The sequence below is a fragment of the Notechis scutatus genome, chromosome 8, assembly GCF_049901735.1.
Source record: "Notechis scutatus isolate UNSWTSFEM ecotype Mainland chromosome 8, rNotScu1.2, whole genome shotgun sequence".
Lineage (NCBI taxonomy): Eukaryota > Metazoa > Chordata > Lepidosauria > Squamata > Elapidae > Notechis > Notechis scutatus.
In genome coordinates this window covers 19,339,349-19,357,143 of record NC_142016.1, presented here as the reverse complement: position 1 = coordinate 19,357,143, position 17,795 = coordinate 19,339,349, and the positions used below count along the sequence as shown (strand labels likewise).

The following is a 17,795-nucleotide window of genomic DNA, read 5'->3' as shown; positions in this document are numbered from 1 at the left end:
TTCTCTTTTAAAATATCTTTATAAAATACATTTTTTTCAAATTAATAAGATTTGAATGTATCAATGCTTCCATTGTGGAGAGCGAGACTGGTATTTTCATATAGTTTTGTACTTTAATTTTTTCCCATGCCTGAAGCAAAGCATTCCTCACATACTGTCTTTGAAAATATCTATGTATCGTACTCCTTACATACCATAAAAAATTGTGCCATCTTAGTTGGAGATCATGTTCCTCTAATAATAATAATCTTCTATGTTTCAAATGTATCCATTCTTTTACCCATGTAAGTACAGATGCCAGATAATATAACTCCCAATCTGGTCGTCCAAACCCCCATTGTTTTTAGATTCCTGTAACATTTTCAGTTTTATTCTTGCTTTTTTCCCTTGCCAGGTATACTTCAAGCTTGTTCTGTTTAGTTCTTCAAAATATTTTTTCTCTACTTTTATCTGTATCTTTTGGAATAAAAAAAAAAAGTAGTTTCGGTAATATATTCATTTTTATAGTGGCTATTCTTCCTATCAAAGATAGTTGTAGATTCTTCCATTTCTCCAAGTCCAGCTTAATTTGTTGCATTAGTTTTATATAGTTATCATCTTGAATTGTTTAATTTAATCTTGCAGTTAAATAGATGCCTAAATATGGTAGGGAAGGTATTTACTGAGCGTGTTTGCACATGTAACAAGTGGAAGTAAAAGTTAACTCAGAGTTCCCTGCTGCCAAGAAATGTGTTCTGTCGCTCAAAAGGTTTGCTAATTCCTGGATAAATTGCAATGGGTTTATGTTTGGCTTCTTATTTCATCCACATGCTTCCTCGGCTTCAGAGCCCATTCAGCCGCCTTATCTTAAGTCAGAAACAACAAATGAATCATTAAGCAAGGAGGTGGAACAAAGCAGCTAGTATTGCCAGGCACTTAGTTCCTGTTGGAACAGGAGGCGAGCAACTGGAGAGAAGAGCCCTTGGAAAAAAAGGACTGGTTTTAGAGAACTAAGGCAAGAGTAGAAACAGCCTTTTCAGATCAGCCCCGGGAGAAGAGAAAGGAGACAACTCGCAAAATGAATAATGCAAGTTCTGAAAAGATCACAGACAGCATGCCGAACCCCCAGGATCTACCACCCCCTTATTCTGAGGCAGTGCAGCCTCCTGTTCAACCACCTGCCCCCATAGCTGTTCAACCTATGCCAAGCCACCTTTATTATGTCGCGGCTTTCCAAGACCCAAAGGAAGTACCAATTCTTCAGCCTGTTCCGTTCACCCCTGCATCTGACTACCTGGTCTACTCCATCTTTACTATGCTCTGCTGTTGTCTACCCCTGGGTGTGGCTGCCTTAGTTTACTCTATACAGGTAAGCTGGAAAAGGGTAGGGTACAGGGGATAGTGAGGTTGGAGAAAGAATCTTCTCAGATTCCATCCAAACAAAAGGATCCTCGTTTGCCTGCTTGCTTTCTGAAGACGCTTCCTGGCTCTCTGAGGGGAAAAAAATAAAGCCAAGATTGCAACACGCGAGCAGCATCCTGGTTCTTTTGACAAAACACTACTTTGGTAAATCGGGATGGGATGATCTGAGTTTCTCCTTGTGCGTGAATTCAAGCATTAATGTAAGTGGGGAGGGGGAGAAAAATGAAGAGTTACAGGAAAAGAAACCAAAGAAGGAGGAAGCATGATATAGATGGGAAGTTTGTCTCTTAGTAAGGCACCAGACTAGAAAATGGGAGAGCATGAATTCTAGCCTGTTCTAGGAAGGAAAACTGGCTGGGTGATTTTGGGCTACTCGTTCTCTCTCAGCCCAATCCACCTCACAGGGGGTGTTGCTGTAGGAAAAATTGAAGGAGGAAAGAGCATAAAATATTTGTATGCTTTGAGTTATTAATTAAAAAATAATAAAGATGGGATGAAAATAAATAAATTTGAATTGTGTCTGAGAAGGATGTGGATTTGAATATTGCCACAGACAAATTTTAGCGGAAGACAATATATAGATATAGACAAGTTTTATATTGTTTTATAAGAGTATTCTTTTTATGCTGGTCTGTGGCCTAATAAAGATTTGTTTGCTAAAGACCTCTTGACTTTTCTGAAGTCTGTCAGTTTCCAGATATAGGAGAAGCAAGAAGAGAAACTTGGGAAAATTTTTGAAGCAAGCCAGTTTATCGTTTTAACAAGTTGCTCTGTGCCTCATTCAAGATCGGGACTTTTATGGGCTCTGCTATTGGAGGTTTTACCCCCCACTTCCACCCCCTTCCCAGCTATTCAAATGTCTTGTAAGGTTATGTAATCTTGCCCACTTTTTATATGAATAGTTCAGCCCTGCAAATGCTTTTATAGAAGCTGCATTGGCTTTTGGCTCCCTCTGAATATTTTTGCCTTTGATCCTGATGGCTGGAAGAAGGGATTTTACTTCCAGATTTTAGAAAATATTTATTTATCAAATCTAAATAGCCACTCAGCTCACTAAAGGTGACTCTGGGTGGTACGCAACAATGAGACAAACTATACGAAAACTATAGATGTAAAACATAAAAATCCATGTTAATCAATATCAGAAAAACAAAAAATACAAACCCCAGAGGATGAGAGGACTGAAAATGGCCACCCTAACAATAAAGCCAGGGGTTGGATTCTACCGGTTTGGACCGGTTTGGGTGAATCAGATGTTAAATTTGCATCTGGTTTGCCAAACCGGTATTTGAACCAACCAACTGGGTCCCGCCCACCCCACCACTTCCAGGAGTCTCCACATGGCCCATTTTCAATGCAGGTAAGTGCAGGGTCAATGCGGGAGGGGGGGAGGAAAATGGGGCTTCCGGAAGTACTGGAAGTCTGGAAACGGCGCTATTTCCAGCTTCTGGAGGACCTCCAGAGCCCAAGGGAGGCCGTTTTCATCCTCCCAGAGGCCCAAGGGAAGCCTCCGGACCCTTAAGAAAGCGAAAAATGGCCCACCCGGAAATTCTGATAGGCCACACCCATCATGGCCACACCCGCCATGGTCACACCCACCCAGCAACTGGGCAGCGAGCCAGCTGCTGGGATTTTTGAATCCCACCCCTGAATAAAGCCATATTAGCAAGTCTCTTGTACCGTGGGAGGCCCAGGCCTGACAACATAACCGCCAGAGTTGCCTGATTGTGAGATAGGCAGCTTTTAAATTTAATAAATAAATAAATAACCAGGTCTTGAGGGCCTTTAGGAATATCAAAAAGATGGAGCTAATCTATTTTCAGGGGAAAGGATGTTCCATAAAGTGGGTGCCCTGCAAAGAAGACAAATGTCTCCTGGGACCTACCAAAGTTACAGTCACTTATTTCTTTCATATCTAATACTCCTTCCTCTTTATATTCCACCCCCACCCACCCCCGAACAACAATCCTGTGAGGTAGGTTGGGCTGAAAGAGATTGACTGGCTCAAAGTCACCCAGCCAGCTTTCATGCCTAAGGTGGGACTAGAATTCACCATCACCTGGTGATTGGTCCAAAGTCACCCAGCCAGTTTTCATGCCTAAGGCAGAACTAGAACTCACATTCTCCTGGCGAAGGGTCCAGAATCACCCAGCCAGCTTTCATGTTTAAGACTGAATTAGAACTCCAGTCTTCTGGTTTCTAGGTCAGCATCATAACCACTAAACCAATTCAGTAGTAAATGCTGGAGAACTTTCACCAAAGCTAGATAAAATGTCCATCTTTACATATCCTGAAAGGCAGATCTGGAAAGATTCTTTCGATACAACCTTTACGGTTAAGTTATTTTGCCAGTTTCTTTTGTCAGCTGATGACTAACGAATATGTATTATATGATAATACAGCTTGTGTTGTATATTTTGTACTGTTATGGTCTTGGAGCTTAATCAAACTAATACACCTCTTCATTTAGAAAAGGAATGCAGAGAACAGCTTCAGGCCAATTCAACTGCTGGCTTCCAAAGGGCCCTAAAACTCAACTTGGAGAGACAAACACCTGCATATGAATTCCCTCCCCCGCACTTTCCAAAATGAATGAGATCACGCAGCTGATTTCCCCAATCCAATTTTTCATTCAAAAGGCATGCTGAAAAAAAGTTGGTCAGCTTTAATGAATAACAGAGAAGTATGGCTGGCCTACAGGTCGCCCAAACCTGTTCTTACAAATCATTTTCATATCTATACAGTTTTATTGGCCACCCCCATTTTCCTTATGGGAAAGTTTCTTTGCTCTGCCTCTCCCTCTCCTCCTCCTCCTCCACCACCACCATTCTGAAAATGACTGTTTGTTCCTTTTCCAAGTTTAATAAGAAAAATGTAACAAAAACAAAGAATGGGAAGCAATGGTGGGATTAAAAAAAATTCTACTTCAAGTTCTGTGGCTTGGTGGGCATGGCAGGGGAAGGATACTGTAAAATCTCCATTCCCTCCCCACTCCTGGGGGAAGGTTACTGCAAAATCCCCATTCCCTCCTCACCCCACTGACCTGCTTTCCAGCTCCATTCTCCTGCGCAGGGCAACCAAAGAAGACCCAGCCGATCAGCTGGGACTCAATGGGAGGCAGAGAAGATATGGGGGCAGGGCCAGTCAGAGGTGGTATTTGCCGGTTCTCCGAACTACTCAAAATGTCTACTACCAGAACTGGTCAGAACCTGTTGAATACCACCTCTGATGGGAAGGTAGAAGAACCATCAGGGTGTGCAGCATTCTGTATCAGGACAGGATCCTGCTGTTTATAACCACTCACCAGTTAAAAACATCAACATCTGAATGGTGTATGGTACCCTTCTGTCCACAACTGCATTAGACTTTCTTCTTTTTTCCTAGACTCCCTTCTTTGAAAAGGGACTTTGATTTTTGGTTACACATATATAGACTGTAAACAAGCTCTGTCAGTGATGAGCATTTCCAGGCAGAGTTAAGAGACAATCATGTTCGGGCAATGGAAAAAAATAGAGGGATTTATTAGGATGTTCTCTGTAGTCAGGGAACATGTTTATTTTCCTTTTATAATGGGCTCATATTTCTGGGTTTGCATCATACACTGGAGAGGACCAAGTTCACACAACTTTTGAAGTCCCACTAAAGAAAGAAAATATGCAATAAAATTAGTCTAGAGTCCTGGAAATTGCGGTGTTGTAATTCTGCTTTAGGCACAAAGCCAATGGATGATCAAGGCCAGTTAATCAGTCTCATCCCTAAAAATCAGGCAAGGAGCCAATTTGCTCTCGTCAATGGTTAAGGCAACAGGCTAGAAAGCAAGGCACCGTGAGTTCTAGTCCTGCCTTAGCCCTGAAAGCCAGCTAGGTATACCTTGGGACAATCACTCTTGCTAAGCCCAACTCACTTCACAGGGTTGCTGTTGTGGGGGTAATAGGAAGAGGAAGGTGTGTTGGATATGTTCACCACCTTGAGTTAGAATTAGAATAACAGAGTTTGAAGGGACCTTGGAGGTCTTCTAGTCCAACCCCCTGCTTAGGCAGGAAACTGTATACCATTTCAGACAAATAGTTATCCAATCTCTTCTTTAAAACTTCCAATGTTGGAACATTCACAACTTCTGGGGGCAAGTTGTTCCACTGATTAATTGTTCTAGCTGTCAGGAATTTTCTCCTTAGTTTTTCTTTCCTTGATCAGTTTCCGCCCATGGCTTCTTGTCCTCCCCTCAAGTACTTTGGAGAATAGTTTGACCCCTGTTCTTTGTGGCAGTCCCTGATAAATTGGAACTTCAATATTAGATATTGAAGTTATTTATATAAATAATAAAGGTGGAATATAAATATAAATAATTGGCAAGCCACTTCTGAAAATGTTGCCAAGTACACTGCCAGAACCTGACCATTGTAGTTGCTAGGAATCTAAACTGACTTGAAGGCACAGCTTTTAGGTTTACAACTAATTAAGCCTGGCATGTTTGCAAGTAGGGCCATTAATTTGTAACTGAGCTGAGGAAGACTTTATACCTGAGGACAGAGATTTTGCTAGTGAATTTGAAGGTGTGAGTATGGTACATGCAAGGGCAAATGACAAAACATAATTATGAGCTCAAGACCAAGGTGTAAAATGGAAGGATTATTTTCACATTGTGACATTTCACCATGCATTTAACCATTTCTTTGTTAGTGCCAGGAGTAACAAATATTTATTGATCTGTGAGAGTGCTGTATTACACATCCACGCATTACAGAATGTAAACATTACTAATGAAACCCATAGTAACCCCCCAAAATGGTCTACATAGATACCTCAAGCTTTAGCCAGGATTTGAGATTTGTTACACCATTAAATTCCTGTTCTAGATTATGTGGTTACTGCAATCAAAAGCTAGAGTTGAAGGAACTTAACCAACGTATTGTATAGGACACACAACAAGTTTACACTAGTATAGAATCACCCACTTCTTCGTATCATGTATGTTCTCCAAAAGGTCAATTGTACGTATATGCATTGCAACTCTTGCGTATTCTTTTTCTCCTTTCTTCAGACCCGAGAAGCCAACCATGAAGAAAACAGTACCACTGCACAACGCAGCTCCAGAATGGCACGGATTTTGGCCCATTCAGCACTCGGGGTGGGCATTGGCGTCATCATCTTATACGTCATCTTTAGGTTATTTGCTTACTCAGTGCTCAAATGAACATTGATCAGTCTCTAAGTGACCCAAAGGGGACATGATGCATCCTTTTTTAAAAAAAAATGACACCCACAGGCAAGCGATGAATCATAAACTTTGGGACATGAGGAAGAATTCAGAAATTGCTAGGTTTCCCGATCCATTTCTGTTTGCTCAATTTATCTTCCTCAGTATGAATTTACATAGGCTGCGCTCTTCCAGAAGGAAATGACTCACAATTTGGGGGGGGAGGGGATGCGGATGACCTCCTGAACCCACAGCTTCTGCAGTGATTAGAAAAGCCTTTGTACAGATTTGCCTGTGTACCAGTTGGACACATGGCAGAATGTATCTTTTATTTTATGTACACTGAGAGCATTTGCACCAAGACAAATTCCTTGTGTGTCCAATCACACTTGGCCAATACAGAATTCTATTCTATTCTATCAAGAGGCTGTTCTCATGATAACTCATGTGTTAGTCCTCTCCTGGATGAATTACTGTGAAATTCGATCCATGGAGCTGCCTTTAAACAACATTCAGAAGCTGCAACTCGCCCCAAAATGCTGCAGTGCGGGCAGTTTGGGGCATTTCACAAGATCCTCGTGTTCTGTGAGCTGCACTGGCTTCCAGGAGGCTTCTGGATGCAATCCAAGATGCTGGTTATCACCTAGAAAGCTCTGCGTTGAGCCAAGATAGTTGCAGGATAGCACTTAGCACTTAGACCTATATACCGTGTCGACCCTGAAGATGACATATGTGTAGCCATATTTTATATTAGCCAGTATTTCTTTTTCTGTTAGCTTTTAGATTTATAGTAACTGAATTTACTGATGCTATAGGCTGGTCACTGTCTAACTGTAACAGGGGGGCTTGTACAGATAAAGGGAGAATGTTATGTCTAAGCGGCCTTCCTTTCCCATGAGAACAGTTCAGATGCCTGCAGCTGGATGAAGGTGGAGTTTGGAATTGCCGGACTGTGGGATCAAGAAGTGATTGGAGATTGTGACTCAGGGGGGGACATTTCACACTTTGGCTTTTATTGGGTGCAATTCTGGATCTGGTTCAGAGTCGGAATTACACCAAGTCTGTGCCAATTTAATGTGTTCCTAATAAATAGATTTGAAATGGAAAATGGACTTTATTTGGGGGGGACATGTTACTTGGGGGCTTGACATACTGCTTCATGGAGCTTTACAGCACTTCTCTGAGTGGTTTACAACATCAGCATATTGCCCCCAACAATACGGGTCCTCATTTTACTGATCTCAGAAGGATGGAAGGTTGAGTCAATCTTGAGCTGGTCAGGATCAAACTCTTGGCAATAGACATCACCTGTGTCTCTTTATTTCTGCTTGCCCTGCCAGAACCATCAGGTTGGCATCCTCTAAGTCCCTTCCATTAGACAACGTCACCTTTGAGATACAGGAGTCAACCCTATTCAATGGCAGCACCTCCCTATGGAAGAGCTTCTCCCCAGACACCTGGTTTATTGCTCATCATGTTGGACTTCCCAGAGAAACTCTTCCTTTAGACTTTGGGGCTCACTTAACCCTGCTAAATTGTTTAAATAAACAGAACTATTGTGTTTTGTGGTGTTGTATTTTGTGGGTTTTGTGGTTTTGTTGGATGTAGGTTCTCTCTTAAGTTCAGTGCATGCCTCGTATATTTTACATACTTTTGCATATTTGTAATAGATACATATGTTTTACAGTATATGTTGCTTTACGGCATATGTTTTACTGTACATACTATAATAGCTTGTACAATTCGTTCACCTCTATGTTCCTCCCCTTTAATTAAGACAGTTCAATATATTGGCTGTTTTTCTTCCAAGCACCCCAGGCTATCCAGCATATTTTTATATTCAGCAAAACTCAGAATAAAACAATGGCTCAAGGAACTTGAGAATAATGGAGCAATGGTGCCTCTGAGCATATTTACAGCCTAGGAATTTAGGGATAAGTGCCAGAATTAAGACTTAGAGTTTTTGCACTCAAAAATCAACTTGTTTCTCTTCTATAATTTTTCATTCTCAGCAAAATAACTTTCCTTTGCAAACTTATTTTGGAATAGGTTTCATGGAATATATTAAGCTTTCTATTCAGTAAATACATATTTGCTGGGGGGGGAGGGATCTACCTTTTAAATAATACAATTTTTTCTTCAATAAATGCAAGCGGTTGAGTTCCAAACAACCTGTTCTTCCATAAATCTTGTTGCCTTCCATAGCTCTACTGCCGCTGAATAGAATGTCCTGATTCAAAAACAATCAGAATGAACTGAGTGTTAGACAACTTCTCCCATAACTATCTCCTTTAGTTTCACGGCTCACAACCAGCGCTCATTCTAGAACAAGGGAAGGATAATTGCATTTGCATTGGTCCCTGTGTCTAACAGGGTAGAGAGGTTGTAGTTTTATAACTGACAAGTTCAAATGCAAAAGCTAAAAAGAAGAAAATTCAGCAGCTTCATTATGCGTATTTATATACTGCACAAGTCAAAAACAGGGCTGTGAAAATACCTACAGACCCCTCACATCCCAGACATAAATTGTTTCAACTTCTGCCCTGAAAAATGACCTTATAGAACAATTAGACACAAGGACAGTTTTTTCCCACATGCCATCACTTTGCTAAACAACTAATTCCCACAACACTGTCAAACTATTTACTAAGACTGTATTACTATTATTCTTCTCATCCTTCCTATTACCTATCTCCTTTTCTACTAATGACTATAATCTTGTTGCTTATACCTTCACGATTTACATTACTTTATTTAGTTTCCTAGTATGATTTTGATTGCATATTTAGTATCCTATGACTATCACTGTGTTGTAACTTATGATTCATAATGAATGCATTTTATGATGATGATGATCATGATTTATCACTTACAGCTTTTATATACACTGAGAGCTTATGCACGGAAGACAAATTCCTTGGGTGTCCAATCACACTTGGCCAATAAAGAATTCTATTCTATTCTATTTGATATATGGAATAAGAGCTATTCCTCTAAAAGACTCACAACTCATTAAATCTACCTGTCATGTTCAAAATGTCACGCTGCCCCTAATAGATGGGGAGGGATAGTCTGGAAACTAAATGAAAGTATAGCAAAATAAATGGCTCCCATCTTAGTTGGCTCAATATTAGTTTATTTGTAGTCCTGGCTTTCAGAATGAGTATTAAAGTTGAGAACACTCTTTACCTGCATATAAACTATATCATTAGTGTGCAACTTGAGAACTGGTGTGCCAAGAAAGACAACAGGGGATCATGAACCTCTGTAGATCCAACTTTGGGAAGAAGAAAACCGGATACACTGTATAATCCACTGTACTGGCTCCTTTAATACAATGTTGTTGTGACCTTCAGTCGAGTTTTGGTTTTTCTATCCGTTATTTAAAGACTGCAGGGTGGAACCAGTATCCATTTTTATTCCTTTACTATAATAAGTCTTTCTACCTAAGGACAATATAAAGCTATAAATCATCTAACAAGACAGCGTTAAATGCAAACATCCCTTTTTCTTTTTTTCTTTTGTTATTTGAACTTCCAAAAGTTACCTAGGGCTGGTACATTTAACATGCCCATAATGTTCAATGCAAACTGTTTCCAGGATGTTCCTCTCTTACACAAATAATGACATTCTACCACTCCTTGTAAAACAGTGATTCACAACTTTGTCTGATCGCACAGTAGATTTAATCAAAGGCTTTTTCAAGGAAAGGTATATACTAGATCAGCGAACCCCAACCTTTGCGGCTCGGCACATCCAACTCAACTGCAGAAGCGGAGTTGTGCTTGCCCTCTGGCCTGCCTCTCATGCAGCCCAGTTCAAAATAGGCCACGGCCCGGGGGTTAAGGACACTGTACTAGTTCTTATCAAGCTACCTATCTATGGAAATACCGTGCAGCTATTTCACTGTTTACTAATAACTCATTTAGCTATAAATACTATAAGTAAACACAGAATGAGGGTTCTTTTTTAAAACTTTTTTCAGTCCCGTCATAACTTCTATTCTGATTGATTAAGCAAATAACTCTAATCATGGGAGTGTCTTCAGAAGGGTAGCTAATCTTAAAAGAAAGGACTTACGGATAACTTGTTCAGAGCCCTTACGATAGGGATGATTCTAAATTCCATTCCATCCACTCAACCTCCCACTATTGCCAGCAGACTGTCTGAATCCATTCAGGCTCTCCTTCCAAATTCCAGCATGAAAACTACTTCAAAAGGGACTCTCCTTTTGCAGTAGTGCTATGGAAAGAACATGGAGGGAGGGAACAAGGACATCTCCATGTGCAGCCATGGAATAAAGATAGCTGGAATAAAGATTGGCTTAACTATTTATGCATCAGTCTGGAAAGCTCTTGTGACAATCAGCTGATTTATGTTGCATAGGCAGATAACAGATAATCAGAGTTGGAAGGGACCTTGTAGGTCATCTAATCCAACCCTCCCAAGCAGGAGACCCTACACTATTTCTGACAAATGGCAGTCCAATCTCTTCTTAAAAGTCTCAAGTGATGCGCTCGCACAACTTCTGAGGGCAAGCTGATCCATTGGTTGATTGTTCTCACTGTCAGAAAGTTTCTCCTTATTTCCAGGTTGAATCTCTCCTTGTTCAGTTTCCATCCATTGCTTCTTGTCTGGCCTTCGGGTGCTTTAGAAAATAGCTTGATGCCCCTCCTCTCTGTGGCAGCCCCTCAAATATTGGAAGATTGCTATCATGTCTCCCCTGGTCCTTCTCTTCACTAGACTAGCCAGGCCCGGTTCCTGCAACCGTTCCTTGTACGTTTTAGCCTCCAGTCCCCTAATCATCTTTGTTGCTCTTCTCTGTACTTTTTCTAGAGTCTCAACATCTTTTTTATAGTGTGGTAACCAAAACTGGATGGAGTACTCTCGATGTGGTCTTACTAAGGCTTTATAGAGTGGTATTAGTACCTCACTTGATCTTGATTGTATCCCTCTGTTAATGCAATTTAGGATTGCATTAGCTTTTGGTAGGCGAAAGGACATGCCTGTCAGGCAAGCAGAATCCAAAAGGCAAAAAGTAAAACTCTTCTGGACTTTCCCCTTTAAGTATCAGCAGGCAAAGTTGAATCACTTATTATCTGGTCATCTGTTCACATGCCAAAGAAGCAGGAAGGGGAGGTGTAAGGGAGAGAGAGAGAATAGTAAGATCCACCAGAAGAGGCAAGGAGCAGAAGGAGGAGGCCAAGAAGGGGGGAGAAAGTGCAAGAGAAGAGAGGAGGGAGAGGGAGAACAGATTTAGCTTGCAATACATCAGAAACAGACATAAAGAAGAAACTAGTACTTGGGTGGGGTGTGTGTGTGTGAAGGGATTCCATCCGAAGCCTGCAGAACAGCCGAAGAGCAAGCAACATGAGCCACCCACAATACCAAACCTTCCAGGGGGATCAACCTGCCTCTCCAAATCCACCCTCCTACTCAGAAAAAGAGCTCTGCAAAGACCCTGACCCTGCTGGATCTGCACTTCCCACGGGCCAAGGGGCCGCTGTCCCTATGCCTCCTTCCTATGGCTTACCCAGCCCAGCCTACCAACCTCCGATCATTCAACCCCAGCAGACGGTCCTCCTCACCCCGATCTACCCTTCCGTTGAACCAGATTACCTGGCCTACTCCATCTTCACCATGCTCTTCTGCTGCTTGCCTTTGGGGATCGCTGCCTTGATTTTCTCAATAAAGGTAAGGGTTTGAGAAGACAAGGTGAGTAGCAGATTGCAAGGTAGGGTGAGGGAAGACCTGGCCTTTGGGTTTTTGTTTGTTTGTTTGTTTGTTTAATTCATTTTATTTGTCAATAGCTTACAAGATAATAAACATAAGTATAAATACAGGCAATAGGAATTAATAATTGGGGACAATAGGACATTATTATTATTATTACTTTTATTGTCAGAGTACAACATGTGTTCAATGAGATTGGCTGAGCCTCCCTTCGTGCACCCCACCCCCCAACACAACTCACAGTGAGGACAGAAGTCCCTAACCCAGTCCCAATCTTATTACACTATGTGACCTACACTATAGGACAGGGACAGTAGGCACTATTGTGCGTTTATGCACGCCCCTTCCAGACCTCTTAGGAAGAGGGTGAGGACAACAGTGGTTAGTTTGAGGGGAAAGGAGTGTGGGTTTGGGGATGTGACAACGGAGTCATGTAGGGCGTTCCAGGCATTGACCACTCTGTTGCTGAAGTCGTACTTTTCTGCAATCAAGTTTGGAGTGGTGTACATTAACTTTATATCTGTTGTGTGCTCTTGTACTATTGTGGTTGAAGCTGAAGTAGCCATTGACTGGTAGGACATTGAAGCAGATTATTTTTTAAACTATGCTTAAATCAAACCAGTTTTTTTTTTTTTTTTGTTTTTTTAAGCCACTTTACAGCAATTTCTTTCTCTTTCTTCTTATTCTTCTAAGACTCCAGGTGGGCAACGAGTTGGCTCAAGTTCCTTCAGGGTATTGGAATATTTTTGGAAGTGGCTTGTCAGAGCAGTCTTCCTGGAGATGAAAGAAAGGGGGCTGGCCCCAAGTCACCCGTTTGACTGCACGCCTAAGGTAGCACTAGAACTTACGGGCTCCAGGTTTTCTAGCTCAGCGCCTTTAAACCGTTACCCCAAACTGGCTTACATCAGAACATTCTCCGATCATTGAGATTTCAACAAAGGGGTGTTTTTTTCCCCAACTCCCCCTTTATACTTCAGGTATATGTTCAAGGGGGAGGAAACACTGCATCTCTACGGAGCCCGGAACAAGGAAAAATAGAGAATCCGTATGGGGCATCGTTGCAGAGGGAGCAAGATTTTTTTTTTTATGGTTTTCTTTGAATGCAGCATGAGCAAAAAAAACAACCTTGTAGCTAAAGCAATTTCACAACGTTCAGCAGCCTTCTGCTTTATATCTATTCCCAAGGTTTATACTTTCTGCAGCCTTGGGGTGGAAGGACAGACAAGGAATAAATCTAGAAATACAAGTTTGCAAGGCCAGCTCTGTAAACTTTTGTGTGTACTTCGTGATACTATAGGCACGAGACAGAAGAAGACGGTACCGTGATGTCACAAACACTCTTTTTATCATTTATAGCCTGCCTTTCTTACAGGAGATCAAAGATGCTTTACACGTCATTCACTTCTCCTCTTCTTTTTGCCACCACTTGAGATTATCCAGTGGTGGGATTCGATTTTTTTTACTACTGTTTCTGTGGGCTTGGTGGGAGTGGCTTTGGTGGGCGCGGCAGGTGAAGGATACTGCAAAATCCCCATTCCCTCCCCACCCCATTAACCTGCTTTCCAGCTCTGTTTTGTGCAGGGCAACCAAAGGAGACCCAGCTGATCAGTTGGGACTCAATGGGAGGCAGAGAATAGATGGGATTTGCGGGGCCAGTCAGAGGTGGGATTTGCCGGTTCTCCAAACTACTGAACGTTTCTGCTACCGGTTCTCCAGAACTGGTCAGAACCTGCTGAATACCACCTCTGAGATTATCCCAAAACTCAGTGGCTTCCATAGCTCCAACCAGGGTCTTTAATTTCACACATATCTTATTTATGTCACCCTCACTTTTGGAGCGTACAAGTGGTCCTTGACTTACGACCACAACTGAGCCCCAGCATTTCTGTTGCTAAGTTCAGTGAGTTTTGCCCCCTTTTACCAATATGTCCTGCCACCCTTGCTAATTGAATCCCTGCAGTGGTTAAGTTAGTCACAGAGTTGGTTGTTAAGTGAATCTGGCTTCTTCATTGACTTTGCTTGTCAGAAGTTTACAAAACAGGCCCCAGGATACCTTGCAACAACAATTGCAAAAATAGCAGCAGATCTCAATTCTTGGTGTAAAAACACATATTTTTAGAACCCCTCCCTGAAAAAAAAATCAAAACTTAATTTTAACCCCGTTAAATGACACGCCCTACGTGCAACAGTCTAAATATCAGTCAGTAGCCAAGTGACTGATTTATGATCATGTGACTATGGGGATGCTGCAATGGTCATAAGTGTGAAAAATGGTCATACGTCACTTTTTTTAGTGCCATTGTAATTTTGAATGGCATAAATGAACTTTCGTAAGTCAAGGACTCCCTATAATTTATTTTTCTCCTGCTGCTTCTCTCTCTCTCTCTCTCTCTCTCTTTCTCTCTCTCTCCCTCTTTCTCCCCCCTCTCCCTCTCTCCTTCTCTCCTCTCTCTCTTTCTCTTTCATTTTTATGTTTAACATTTTCTTGATATTTTAATACTGGCTTATCCTATTCTCATCATCAAGGATTTGGAGCACACATTCAAACTTAAGAGTGATCAACAATACATGAATTGGTAAGACTTTAACATGTAAGTTTAGAATGGTAGCTAAATGCAGATCATGAAGCAGCTTACCCTTACTCTAGGTGTAACAAGTACTAAATAAAACAACTAGTATCCATGCTTGCTGTCCCACATCTTTTGGACAGTCATATGGATTGAGTAACGAAAGAAGAAGAGTAAAAAGAGATGGTGTCCAAAAGTAGCAGCAAAGATCATTGGAAGGAAGTTGATTCTCCTTTCCCACGTCAAAATAAAATTTTGAAGTGGGCACTAGTATCTGGAATGAGCAGGGAACTACGATGCTAATAGTTGACAGTGCTTGTTAATAAACCAGTGTCTACAAACAAAGAGAGGCCAGATCATAGGGGAAAGAGTTGAGCCTGTCCTATCTTAGCCTACATAGTTGGGTTGCTGATTAATGTTTGTTGATTGAGATAAAAAAAAAGTTCTTAACCCTCCACTGCAAGGATATCCATTGTGAAACCATTCAGCATTATCTATTCCTGTAAACAGAAAATAACCTTCAGCTAAAGGGGGTGGGGGTTTTTCCCCACTAATCCATTGCATCATCTTCTCTGTCTCTCTGTCTCTGTCTCTCTCTCTCTAGACCCGAGATGCCAACCATTTTGGAAACATCATGGCTGCGCAGCGAAATTCCAAGTTGGCCCGCAACTTTTCCCATGCTGCTCTTGGTTTTGGCATCGCCGTCTTGATCATGAATATCGCCATACTGGTGACCCTGTATCTGTTGAACAAACCCTGAAGGCTTGTATCTTCTCGTTCTTGAGATACAAAACAGAAGCAAAAGGCTTGAATTCATCTGCAGTGGGCGATTACATCACAAGTTACAGCGGCTTACTCACACACCCATGAAAAACACAAGGATTTCCTCCCTCCTGACTGCTCTCACCAGCTATAGAATGAGGTTTTAAGGTTCTAGCAGCTAGATTTGTAACATGATTTGTGTTAAGCTTTAGACATAAACATACTCCAGCTCTACAAAGCACCAAAGCATCATCTGGAGCAAGGGAAAAGGGGTGTTGGGTGGCAAGAATCAAATGGGATACAACAACATGCCTGCAAATTGTCCTGTTGTCGTTATTAATTGTCAACCTCCTTGGAATCCCACAAGGGGTTGAGATCATCTTCTTTTAACTGTTCCTCCTCCCATCAGTCCACCATCTTCTCATTTCCTCTTCTAGGCTATTCTGTACATTTCAGACCTCGGGTGATTTGTTTGTAGTTGTTTGATCATTCAGTTTTAACTTCTGGTTCAGTTCTTCCCAAAATTCACTAGTTTTTTTTTTTCTCTCCTTCATCTAATATAAGTCCCTGAGAACTCCCCAATTCTGACGCTACAAATTGTTAATCAAGCCCTTTCTGTCCAATTATAGATCATACCACAGCTTTCCTCTGCTCACTGGTTTTGCAACCATCTCCTCCAGTCTGTTTTCAAAACCCAGAAAGCATCTGAATGCACCTTTTCAGAGTCCCGTATGCAAGAGGAATACATGATCTGACAGGGTTGATCATCAAGTATGGTCCTTGGTTTTCTTGAAACAGTTTTTGCTTACCTCTTTGGAAGAAGAACAGAGGGTTCAACATCTGATGGCGGAAATAAATATTGTATGATGAAAATAAAGAAATGGCTCACATAAGTCCCCCCCTCTACATCCCTTTTATTTGTAAGAATTAAAGGATAGCGCTATCCAATGATTTAGATTGAGATTGACTGAAGAATGATATTTCATCTGCTTTACTTCCAACTCTTTCCTGTTGCATATTTTGTTCTATAGATGTTAATTTCCCACCCAAACACAACGCAGGAATTTAGTCTGGCTAGCAATTGTCCATCAGGGGTGACCTGCTGGAAGTGAAATGGCCCTTTTTACTCCAGCCAGCATTTTTTGATTGAATTAATATTAATCTCAACAACTTAAATATTTGTGTGTTCTGTTAGCTCTGTCTACTCCTATGGTAGAAGGAACTAATAGAATAGGCCACTTCCACAGTCTCAAGAGAGATGTGGAGCTAGCTTAGGAATTTGAAGGTTGCTTTGGAAGCATGCTGGCTGAGGAATTCTGGGAGTTGAAATCCAGATATCTTAAAAGTTGCCAAGTTTTTAAAAAAACCACTGCATTAAAGGATCCCTTTCTTCCCTTTTATGGAATTTTCTGGCTGAATTCAACAGCCTAAACTAAACAGATCTAAACTAATGAACTTTTATTTAAAATCTCAAGTCAAACCAAACTATGACTATAAACTATAAAATGTCACATGTTTAAAATGAAGCAAATTGCACAATAAAACATACCGCTAGCTACCCTAAGTAGAATACCAGTTAGCTACTTAACCAATGAGTCATGTAGCTTATTGCTTTTGGATTTGGGGTTTTGCACCCTTGTAGCACAACTTTATCCACTGTGCATAGTATTGAATGGTCCTTGAACTTAAAAATTATTCTGTATGCCCAAGGAACATCTTCACTAGTATAACAGAATTGTCCTAGATCAGTAAAGCAAATATCACATAGCACTGGCCATCATTTCATGGCAAATTTCATTATGTTAGTTACCATCCTATTCCACTGAAGATGTTACCTCTGAATTCCATGGAAGATATTACTTAGCCTGGTAACAAAAAGTTTGGAAACCAACCCACAAGCTCGGAGAACAAACCTCCACCTGCAGCCTACACCTGAGCTACGGATATTTGCCACTATCATGAATTACCATCCTACCCTGTTGCCATTTATAAAGCAGGGAGAGTCTATATTACTAAAAAAAAAGTGGGGGGGTGTCATTATTCACTTCTAAACGTCTTCATGACATGCTGAGGACCTGGCTTAGTATTTTAATGTTCTCCTGCATGGCCCAGGCCTCAAATATGAGGCGAGTTAA

General features: G+C 41.2%; 2 protein-coding genes and 1 long non-coding RNA gene across 4 annotated transcripts in view; 2 read left to right on the top strand and 1 right to left on the bottom strand.

Moving 5' to 3' along the window:
- Nucleotides 1–17,795, bottom strand: part of LOC148129925 (uncharacterized) — a 35,045-nt gene that overhangs the window by 15,655 nt on the left and 1,595 nt on the right. The window lies entirely within an intron of this gene.
- On the top strand, nucleotides 789–7,706 carry LOC113425919 (synapse differentiation-inducing gene protein 1-like). The gene is made up of 2 exons (XM_026688225.2): nucleotides 789–1,348; nucleotides 6,443–7,706. Exons 1-2 carry the CDS (start codon nucleotides 1,058–1,060, stop codon nucleotides 6,593–6,595), a joined length of 444 nt encoding a protein of 147 aa, XP_026544010.1. The 5' UTR covers nucleotides 789–1,057; the 3' UTR covers nucleotides 6,596–7,706.
- On the top strand, nucleotides 11,770–16,553 carry LOC113425924 (proline rich transmembrane protein 1B-like). Of its 2 annotated transcripts, XM_087970978.1 has the most exons (3): nucleotides 11,770–12,292; nucleotides 13,025–13,162; nucleotides 15,503–16,553. In XM_087970978.1, exons 1-3 carry the CDS (start codon nucleotides 11,969–11,971, stop codon nucleotides 15,656–15,658), a joined length of 618 nt encoding a protein of 205 aa, XP_087827104.1. In that variant the 5' UTR covers nucleotides 11,770–11,968; the 3' UTR covers nucleotides 15,659–16,553. The 2 variants fall into 2 exon arrangements, with proteins under 2 accessions (XP_087827104.1, XP_026544016.1); XM_026688231.2 differs by lacking the exon at nucleotides 13,025–13,162.